Genomic DNA, 11,753 nt, shown 5'->3' on the forward strand with positions numbered 1-11,753 from the left:
GAACTTAGGCTTTGCTTGTTGTTCTTTTCTACCTTTTTTTCTGCTATGTATTATGTGCTCTCTATTTTGAGTTGCTGCTTATCTGTACATATCTTTATCATATATGAAATTTTTCTTTTGCATACTCTTTTATGTGCTAAGTCTTTTTTAGTCTTACAAAAAGGGGGAGAATAAAAACAACTCTGGTGAAAATATATCTAAGCCTCTTGTTGCATTGCGCATATTAAATCTATTATGAACTGTAAGTTATGCAGGATAACAACTAAGGTAAAAACTAGCTGCCACACAAGGAAAATCTGGTAAGAACTTCTGAAAAATCCTTATGATCTATCTCAGAGGGAGTCATCTCTCATCTAAATCTGAGATATTAATTTCTATTCTTGCTAATAGTATCATTCATCACTCTGAAGTTTTTGTCATCATCAAAAAGGGGGAGATTGTGAGAACAAAATTCAGTATCTACAATTCATCTCAAAGATTTTGATGATAACAAAGGATGAAACAAAAATGGTACCCTAACATAATTTATATAAGTGTGCAGGACTCTAATTAAAAAGAAGTCAGATAGACATATATCAGATACAGACACAACTTCAGAATGACCACTTAGAAGGTACTCAAGCAGAAGTTCTGACTCTGAATAAAGGAAGCGTACAAAGCTTAACGAAGAAAGAGATATCAGACACTCTGAAGCGGAAGAGCGCACTCTAGGATCTGAAGCTTTTACACTCTGACGTAATCAAACAGGAAGATATCAAGAACCTCTAAAGACAGTCAGCTGTAAGCAACTATCTGAAGATGTACTTGCTGAACAAAAACTCTGACGTTTGAACATTCTGATTCAGAAACGATCTCTAAAGACTTAGATATGAAGACTTCCACTTATGGAAAGAATCTAATTTTGGAAGAAATTTATAGCGCCCCAAACTACTTTGAAAAAGAACACAGAGATTAATGACATTAATCATCCATCATTGCCAAAGATCCTTTCATTCAACGGTCTCTTCATCAACCCTTATATATAGGATAGATCTCTTCACTAAGAAAACAACGAAACAACGAGAATACTGAACTTACTCTCATATTTATTACTCATTCTCATTTCACATGAGTCGTTGCTCTCAAGTGTGAACATTTCTTTTGTTCTTATCTTGTGTAATTTCTGCTTACCTAGAAGCACTAAGCACTATTGTAATTTATCTATAATTGCTGAATATTCCTCAAGTGACTTGTGAAGTCTGTAAACTTGAGAGGGCTAAGGGATCTTTATCCTCTTAGACTATCATTTGTTGTAATCTTTCAATATTAGTGGATTAAGTCCTTATTGAATGTGAAATCACCTTGGCCGGGTGGAGTGGAGTAGCTTTGAATTTCAAACAAACCAGGATAAAAAAATTGTGTTGATATCTTTTATTTTCGCGTGTGTTTTATTTTCAAGTTTTTATTATCAGTTAAAACAATTCAAACCCCCCTTTCTTGTTTTTCTCAACCTTCAGCTACTCTTTCTCTGTGCTTAATTTTATACTGTTATTATATCTATGTCTGATGGTTGTTCTGAGTTGATCAAGGAATATCTTATCTGCTACATTGGAAGATATTGAAGACTGCTAGCTATTTGAATGCTTGCTTGGATATTATGGTCATCTTTATTTTATGCTTGATCTTCACATGATGCTTGGATATTGCTCATTGCTTATTGCTTATTGCTTATTGCTTATTGCTTATTGCTTATTGCTTATTGCTTATTGCTTATTGCTTATTGCTTTCCAAATTCCAAAGGAAAATGGGTTTCTATATGACATTCTTGTCTGTTGGATTGCATCCCATTGGTCAGATCTTTTCAACCCTTAACTTTTAAATTTTCCTTAGGGTGGTCTCTTCATCTCCTCCCACTTCTTAAATTTCAAAAATCTCTCCCTCTTTTCAAAAACTTTATTTGCTTGTGATTTCAAACTTAGACATGTTTTAATGATTAGAAACTTTGGCCTTATGCCATTGAATTTTTTTTCAAACCTTTCTTAAATCAAACTTGTAAATAAACTTAACCATATTGACTTAAATTTCAAAAGACAAAAAGAAATAACAATCTCATTCAAATCTTTGGCCTTTTGTGCCTTTTCTTACTAAACTTTTGTTAAAAACAATTCACCAAATTCTTTGAAATTTTTACCACGATCTACGGGGTTTTGATCCCTCATTTTTATGTTGGTACGTAGGCATAAGATCGAAGGTCTTGTCAAACACAAAAATATAATTAATAAATTCTTTTCTCATCTCCTCACTCTATATTTTATCAAACATCATTTACACCAAAAACATATGCACATAAAAAAGGGCTCCCTAGGAGTACCTAGGACACTTTAGATGCTAACACCTTCCATCTGTGTAACCAACCCCCTTACCTGTAATCTCTGGAATTTTATTAGTTTTGATTTGAAAACTTCTTATCTTTGGGTTTTGTTCGTACTTTTCCCTTTTCCTTTGGAAACAATAAAAGCGCGGTGGCGACTCTGGTTTTACTGACGTCAAGTTTATCCATAGTTTGATGGTCACGAATTTACCGCTACACTTGAGCAATGGTTGATTATCCATACTTTCTACAGTGGTCTTTTGTACAACACTAAAATGAATTTGAGAGTTGCAGCTGGCTGTGCTTTAATGGATAAACCATATGATGAAGCATATGATCTCATTGAGAACATGGCTTAATATCATTTCTAATGGAGAGGTGAACATGCTACCAAAAACCAACTCCGAAAGGCGGAATGTACGAAGTTAATGGCATAGACGGCGTCAATGCTAAAGTGGATGCACTTACTCAAAAGATCGAAAGCTTAGCCATAACACCAGCAGCTACCGTAGTTACAGTAACACCAAACTGTGAATTATGTGAAACCCTTGGGCACATTAATGTTGATTGTCAGTTATTGCCTAGTATTCCTGCCGACCAAGTAAATTACGCTCAAGGAAACCCATATTCCAACACTTACAATCCTGGTTGGAGAAATCATCCGAACTTTTCTTATAAAAACAACAATGTTTTGTTTCCTCCAAACCCAACACTTGTTATTCCACCTGGTTATCAGAAAGGAGCCCATGTTTCTCCACAAGCATCTAGAAAGTCAAATCTAGAGATCATGATGAAAAACTTTATGAATGCTCAAGCTCAACAAAACAAATATTTTGCAAATCAAAATGCTCATACGAGTGAACTGATGAAACAATTGTCAAGTAAACTTGATGTTATGGCTACCCATAACAAAATGTTGGAAACCCAAATTTCCTAAGTAGCCCAACAACAAGCAACAATAGCCGCCCCAACTGGAGCATTTCCTGGTCAACCACAACCAAAACCAAAAGGTCATGCTAATGCTATCACATTGCGAATTGGTATAAAATTAGATGAACCGGTTGAACCAAGACTCAAAAATCCAGCCATGTATCAAAATTCTGGTAAAGGAACTGAAAAGGTAAACGAACCAACCAATGATGGAAAGGAAGACAAAAGTGGAGAAGCAGAAGATAAAGAAACACCTTATGTGCCTCTGCCACCATACAAGCTGTAAGACCCCAATTTTGACCCTAAGATCCCTCATGCCATCTCATCATTTGCATTGGCTTTGGGATCACACCTTGGTATCCTCCTTACCCCTTATTCATTGGGTTTGTATTGGGAGAGATCACCAAGCACTTTTGACTGTATCATACTTTGTTTTTATTTGTTTACTAACCAAAATATAAAAAATATGTCTAGTATAGTTTTATTTCTTTTGTAGGTAGTGTATGCATCCATTTGTGCCTTATCAAGCTCACATTTAGGGTTTTGAGACCCTCAATGCAAGAGATCAAGCAAGAAAAGGTCCACATTGGTTCTAAGTGTCATATATGGATCCCTATGTTCTTTATATTTCGTTTTGATCAAGAACTCGTAAAGAGTTTGAAGCTTGTTTACCATGGAAGCCCTAATTCATCTGGGTATCTTGTGTGACTTCCTCGGCGAGTATATTCAACAATTAGTCAAATATATTATGGGATACTTCATTATACATCACCTTAATAATATATTATCATCCATGATATCCAAAGATCAAAATAACTTTAAGTTTGCAAGTTGGTTCAAAGAGGTTGACCAGAGAAAGTCAACTAGTCAAATCTAGGGTTCCCTAGATCCTATCTCCTACACTTTTTGTCATATGAAAATTATTCCAAGAGAAACTTTACTCTTTATGACATTACAAAAAACTTTAATGTTGGAATCAAGAGCTAAGTTTGCTTGGAAAGTCATTTTTTTATGGTGAAAGATTATAGGTCATTTTGTTTGTGCCCTAGATAGAAGGTCAACTTCAAAGAACCATAACTTTCTCAATTTTTATGATATGAAGGCCATAAAAGTTTCATGATTAATTTCAATATGTCTTATCCAAATTTTCTTATTTGAGAAATTTAAAATTCTACTTGCAAGGGCATGTACTAAGAGGAAACATTATAGGTTATTTTGGGTCATCATCATTGAACAAGCAATTTTCCTCAACTTCTAAAATCCATAACTCCCTCATGCAAGATTCAAATGGTGTAAAATTTGTAACCAAATTAAATAGGAATGAAAGCGCTACAACTTTGAAGAAGGAACCGTTTTCATTTGAAGCTCATAGCAAAAGTTATTCAAGGTAGAAAAAGTGGTCATTTGACTTTTAACTTAGAAAATTTTCAACTATGTTTGATTCTTCCAACTTCCACCTCAAACTTCATCATGACCCAAGCTCCAAAAGGAAAAAGTTTTAACAGCAAAGTTTCTCCCCTTCGTGTTATATTTCCAAAGCATCCAAGATCATGGCATTTGGAGTATTTTTGAGTGACTTGCACATGGGCGTAATGCATGGCCTTAATTGGAAAATTTCATGATCATTTTTAATTTCACTAATGCATGGTTTCATGTTATTGTTGCGGCATAATTTGAACATGATTTTGGACCTATTTACATCATTTCACGGGCCTTGTGCACTCCCATGCAAGCATGCAACCTCACATTGCTATTTTTGGAATTTGTTTGAAAGTGTGTGAAAAGCAAGTGATTTGGCTATAAATACATTGCCCTTGAGCTTAGAATGAGGACCTTTCTTCCCCAGATTTGATCCTGCAACTTTCCCACCCTCTATTGATAGGATAACCTTGAAGATTTCTCTTGAAATCGAGCTTCAATTCCCATTGTGTTTTGGAATTGAAACTCCAAGGGTCCAAGCCATTTGATCATCCATTTCACTTCCTGCAAGTTGGTAGATGCAAGCCAAGCCAAACTGGAAGCAAGATCGAGCTCAATTGCATCTTTGTTAAGCTATCACTCGGCTGATAGTAGGTAATACTTCTTTTACCTTTGGTTGGTTACGTTTGTTAAGTTACCACTTGGCTGGTAGTTGGTAATCATTATGTTTTAGCTTATTACCTTTTGTTAAGTTATCACTTGGCTGATAGTAGGTAATAATTTCTCTTACCTTTGGTTGGTTACCTTTGTTAAGCTATCACTTGGCTGATAGTAGGTAATAATTTCTCTTTCCCGCACTCGCTTTACTTTATTTATTTTCCGCACTCGCTTTACTTTATTTATTTTCCGCACTCGCTTTACTTTATTTATTTTACGCACTTTACTAGCTTTCTACGCCTCACATTCTAAAACAAACTTTTCATCATGATTAACACCGTTGTGTTCGTTTGTGTTACCATGTCTGACTAAATCTTTAAAAGGTTAGAATGTAAGGATCGCGGTTAAAGTAATGTTTCACATATTGAAATCTGTAGAAATACTTTAAAGGCTGTTTTGATTTTTAACTTGAGTTTTCTAAAACAAACTTGGTTAGTCTTAATTATTCGAGGAGTGAGAAAGCACCCTGGCGTAGTAACTAGGAATCTTTATCACTTTAAGGAAGAACTATTTTTGAAACTGCTTTCGGACGCGTTGATAGGTTTAAAATCAGTAAACTCCTTGTGTAAACTTTCCAAAACAAAATCACTTTTCAACTAAGTTTACGAGTCTCATTTCTTAAAAATAGGTTTACTACTTTAGCGTTCTGCGCACCTTTTATAAGTGACAATAAAAGGCCTTAATTTAAGGGTAAACTCGGTTCTGAATACGCGAAAGCAACAGTTCCCATTAAATGGATTCTTTTCAAGAGTAGAAAATATTGTCTCATAAGTAGTTCTATTTAGACAATCGAAACATCACTTAATTGACGTGAATTACATTCAACTTGTCTTTACCTGCATTTATTATTTACCATTATTTTGTAAACCCAATATCTCTTTTATACCGCCTTAGATAAACACCATAACGATAGTATTCGATAGATTGACGATTGGTCTCTGTGGGATCGATATTCTTTTATATTACTTTGACGTTATTCGTGCACTTGCGAATCACAGCGATCAGTTGGTGGATCACCTGATTCACCACAATCTGATGGAGGATGTCACCGTTGACACTAGAAGGCCTCTGAACGCTCATAATCTGAAGAGCATGGGGGTGATTGAGCAAATTCGGGTGAAACCCTCGTTGGATACTTCCTGGGAAGCACTCAAAGATTAGAGGAATATGCCCAATGGCCTTCACCTCTTCTTCAAAATTGATCCTCCAGAGGCTGTTGCACACTATCTGTAGGATCTGGCCAGCCAAGGAGTGGACATCTCAGAGTTCTCTGTGGATTAGATGCCTAATCATCCACCCAACTTCATGAAGAGACAACGAGAACCCTCTGAGAATTCAAAGAAGGACAAGAAAGAAAAGTTGGGGGAACCTTTTGTATCAAGACCTCCGGTCCCTCTGATCGAATCTCCAAGTAAGTCCCTGCCCCCTCACTCTCGCTCTGTAAATTTAAAGCAAATTGCTTCTTCTCTTCTCCAGACCACACCCATCTACACTCACTCTGAACCCTCACCCTCTACCACCAAACCCTATGAAACTCTTATCTTTAATCCATGATCACCTCCTTTTCAAAAATTTAACCTCTCCACCACAACCTTACCAGTCTCTAAAGTTGAAATGCTTAACGAACCTATTTCACCAATCTATTCAACACCTTCATCTCCACCCTACTACATCCTCTCATCTGACTCAGAACCTTCTGACCCCCAATCCACCACCTTGGCTCAACTTCAGGGTCGTACCCTTTCCTCACAATAACAAACTGAACCAGAAGTTAGCATTCCACCACAATCTGAACAACCACCAACACCAACACATGAACAACCAACAACACCACCATCTAAATAACCACCAACTCCACCACATGAACAACCAACAACACCATCATCTGAAACTCCCATCTTACCACCCTCTAAAAACATTATTATCCTTACCTATGAACCTCCCGCTGACATTACCCATACACCACCAGCATCTCCATCCCTCACTCCTGAACCAGAACCTACCTTCCTCACCCTAGAAGAGGCAATTTCTTTATTTGTTGAGACTTCAATAGAGAAAATCAGATCTCTATCTGAGAACTCTGGTATCAGTGATGATGCATATGCAATAAGGATTCCCTGGAATAGAATGATCAGATGGATGACCTCTGAGGCTTTCAAACTGAAAGGCCTCTCTGAACAAGTTCGCAACAACTTTATCAGAGAAGCTGGAGAAAGGCTGCAGGAACGACTGGTTAGAGAGGTAGAGGAAAAAGTCAGAAGAGAAGCAGAAGAGAAGGCTCGTCTGGAAGAAGAGCAAAGGGTTAGAGAAGTTGCAGAGAAGTTTGCTACTAAAGTTGTTGCTGCTGGTGAAGCTAAAGCAAAAGCAAAAGCTGACGCTGAAGAGGCAGCACGCATAGCTGCAGAAGAAGGTGTGAAGGCAAGCAACGATGCTCTAACTCAAGGGGAGCCATCTCACTCTGATTTTTCTCCTCTTATCCTGAAGACTCTAGAAGAGCTGCAGAAGGAGCAACAAATTGTGAGAGCCAGACTGGATCAACAGGACTCCATCAACAACAATATTCAGAACATGCTGACTCATATGCTCCAAAGGATGCCTCCGCTTCCGAACCCTTAGGAACTTAGGCTTTGCTTGTTGTTCTTTTCTACCTTTTTTTCTGCTATGTATTATGTGCTCTCTATTTTGAGTTGCTGCTTATCTGTACATATCTTTATCATATATGAAATTTTTCTTTTGCATACTCTTTTATGTGCTAAGTCTTTTTTAGTCTTACAAAAAGGGGGAGAATAAAAACAACTCTGGTGAAAATATATCTAAGCCTCTTGTTGCATTGCGCATATTAAATCTATTATGAACTGTAAGTTATGCAGGATAACAACTAAGGTAAAAACTAGCTGCCACACAAGGAAAATCTGGTAAGAACTTCTGAAAAATCCTTATGATCTATCTCAGAGGGAGTCATCTCTCATCTAAATCTGAGATATTAATTTCTATTCTTGCTAATAGTATCATTCATCACTCTGAAGTTTTTGTCATCATCAAAAAGGGGGAGATTGTGAGAACAAAATTCAGTATCTACAATTCATCTCAAAGATTTTGATGATAACAAAGGATGAAACAAAAATGGTACCCTAACATAATTTATATAAGTGTGCAGGACTCTAATTAAAAAGAAGTCAGATAGACATATATCAGATACAGACACAACTTCAGAATGACCACTTAGAAGGTACTCAAGCAGAAGTTCTGACTCTGAATAAAGGAAGCGTACAAAGCTTAACGAAGAAAGAGATATCAGACACTCTGAAGCGGAAGAGCGCACTCTAGGATCTGAAGCTTTTACACTCTGACGTAATCAAACAGGAAGATATCAAGAACCTCTAAAGACAGTCAGCTGTAAGCAACTATCTGAAGATGTACTTGCTGAACAAAAACTCTGACGTTTGAACATTCTGATTCAGAAACGATCTCTAAAGACTTAGATATGAAGACTTCCACTTATGGAAAGAATCTAATTTTGGAAGAAATTTATAGCGCCCCAAACTACTTTGAAAAAGAACACAGAGATTAATGACATTAATCATCCATCATTGCCAAAGATCCTTTCATTCAACGGTCTCTTCATCAACCCTTATATATAGGATAGATCTCTTCACTAAGAAAACAACGAAACAACGAGAATACTGAACTTACTCTCATATTTATTACTCATTCTCATTTCACATGAGTCGTTGCTCTCAAGTGTGAACATTTCTTTTGTTCTTATCTTGTGTAATTTCTGCTTACCTAGAAGCACTAAGCACTATTGTAATTTATCTATAATTGCTGAATATTCCTCAAGTGACTTGTGAAGTCTGTAAACTTGAGAGGGCTAAGGGATCTTTATCCTCTTAGACTATCATTTGTTGTAATCTTTCAATATTAGTGGATTAAGTCCTTATTGAATGCGAAATCACCTTGGCCGGGTGGAGTGGAGTAGCTTTGAATTTCAAACAAACCAGGATAAAAAAATTGTGTTGATATCTTTTATTTTCGCGTGTGTTTTATTTTCAAGTTTTTATTATCAGTTAAAACAATTCAAACCCCCCTTTCTTGTTTTTCTCAACCTTCAGTTACTCTTTCTCTGTGCTTAATTTTATACTGTTATTATATCTATGTCTGATGGTTGTTCTGAGTTGATCAAGGAACATCTTATCTGCTACATTGGAAGATATTGAAGACTGCTAGCTATTTGAATGCTTGCTTGGATATTATGGCCATCTTTATTTTATGCTTGATCTTCACATGATGCTTGGATATTGCTCATTGCTTATTGCTTATTGCTTATTGCTTATTGCGTATTGCTTATTGCTTTCCAAATTCCAAAGGAAAATGGGTTTCTATATGACATTCTTGTCTGTTGGATTGCATCCCATTGGTCAGATCTTTTCAACCCTTAACTTTTAAATTTTCCTTAGGGTGGTCTCTTCATCTCCTCCCACTTCTTAAATTTCAAAAATCTCTCCCTCTTTTCAAAAACTTTATTTGCTTGTGATTTCAAACTTAGACATGTTTTAATGATTAGAAACTTTGGCCTTATGCCATTGAATTTTTTTTCAAACCTTTCTTAAATCAAACTTGTAAATAAACTTAACCATATTGACTTAAATTTCAAAAGACAAAAAGAAATAACAATCTCATTCAAATCTTTGGCCTTTTGTGCCTTTTCTTACTAAACTTTTGTTAAAAACAATTCACCAAATTCTTTGAAATTTTTACCACGATCTACGGGGTTTTGATCCCTCATTTTTATGTTGGTACGTAGGCATAAGATCGAAGGTCTTGTCAAACACAAAAATATAATTAATAAATTCTTTTCTCATCTCCTCACTCTATATTTTATCAAACATCATTTACACCAAAAACATATGCACATAAAAAAGGGCTCCCTGGGAGTACCTAGGACACTTTAGATGCTAACACCTTCCATCTGTGTAACCAACCCCCTTACCTGTAATCTCTGGAATTTTATTAGTTTTAATTTGAAAACTTCTTATCTTTGGGTTTTGTTCGTACTTTTCCCTTTTCCTTTGGAAACAATAAAAGCGCGGTGGCGACTCTGGTTTTACTGACGTCAAGTTTATCCATAGTTTGATGGTCACGAATTTACCGCTACACTTGAGCAATGGTTGATTATCCATACTTTCTACAGTGGTCTTTTGTACAACACTAAAATGAATTTGAGAGTTGCAGCTGGCTGTGCTTTAATGGATAAACCATATGATGAAGCATATGATCTCATTGAGAACATGGCTTAATATCATTTCTAATGGAGAGGTGAAAACATGCTACCAAAAACCAACTCCGAAAGGCGGAATGTACGAAGTTAATGGCATAGACGGCGTCAATGCTAAAGTGGATGCACTTACTCAAAAGATCGAAAGCTTAGCCATAACACCAGCAGCTACCGTAGTTACAGTAACACCAAACTGTGAATTATGTGAAACCCTTGGGCACATTAATGTTGATTGTCAGTTATTGCCTAGTATTCCTGCCGACCAAGTAAATTACGCTCAAGGAAACCCATATTCCAACACTTACAATCCTGGTTGGAGAAATCATCCGAACTTTTCTTATAAAAACAACAATGTTTTGTTTCCTCCAAACCCAACACTTGCTATTCCACCTGGTTATCAGAAAGGAGCCCATGTTTCTCCACAAGCATCTAGAAAGTCAAATCTAGAGATCATGATGAAAAACTTTATGAATGCTCAAGCTCAACAAAACAAATATTTTGCAAATCAAAATGCTCATACGAGTGAACTGATGAAATAATTGTCAAGTAAACTTGATGTTATGGCTACCCATAACAAAATGTTGGAAACCCAAATTTCCTAAGTAGCCCAACAACAAGCAACAATAGCCGCCCCAACTGGAGCATTTCCTGGTCAACCACAACCAAAACCAAAAGGTCATGCTAATGCTATCACATTGCGAATTGGTATAAAATTAGATGAACCGGTTGAACCAAGACTCAAAAATCCAGCCATGTATCAAAATTCTGGTAAAGGAACTGAAAAGGTAAACGAACCAACCAATGATGGAAAGGAAGACAAAAGTGGAGAAGCAGAAGATAAAGAAACACCTTATGTGCCTCTGCCACCATACAAGCTGTAAGACCCCAATTTTGACCCTAAGATCCCTCATGCCATCTCATCATTTGCATTGGCTTTGGGATCACACCTTGGTATCCTCCTTACCCCTTATTCATTGGGTTTGTATTGGGAGAGATCACCAAGCACTTTTGACTGTATCATACTTTGTTTTTATTTGTTTACTAACCAAAATATAAAAAATA

General features: G+C 36.4%; 1 protein-coding gene across 1 annotated transcript; it reads left to right on the plus strand.

Annotated features, from left to right (window-relative positions):
* Window positions 1–7,555: 7,555 nt before the first annotated feature.
* Window positions 7,556–8,032, plus strand: LOC127100606 (eukaryotic translation initiation factor 4 gamma-like). The gene has a single exon (XM_051037842.1). The coding sequence runs from the start codon at window positions 7,556–7,558 to the stop codon at window positions 8,030–8,032; it is 477 nt and encodes a 158-aa protein (XP_050893799.1).
* Window positions 8,033–11,753: the final 3,721 nt, after the last annotated feature.

Source organism: Lathyrus oleraceus, chromosome 7 (genome assembly GCF_024323335.1).
Source record: "Lathyrus oleraceus cultivar Zhongwan6 chromosome 7, CAAS_Psat_ZW6_1.0, whole genome shotgun sequence".
NCBI classification, from domain to species: Eukaryota; Viridiplantae; Streptophyta; class Magnoliopsida; order Fabales; family Fabaceae; genus Lathyrus; species Lathyrus oleraceus.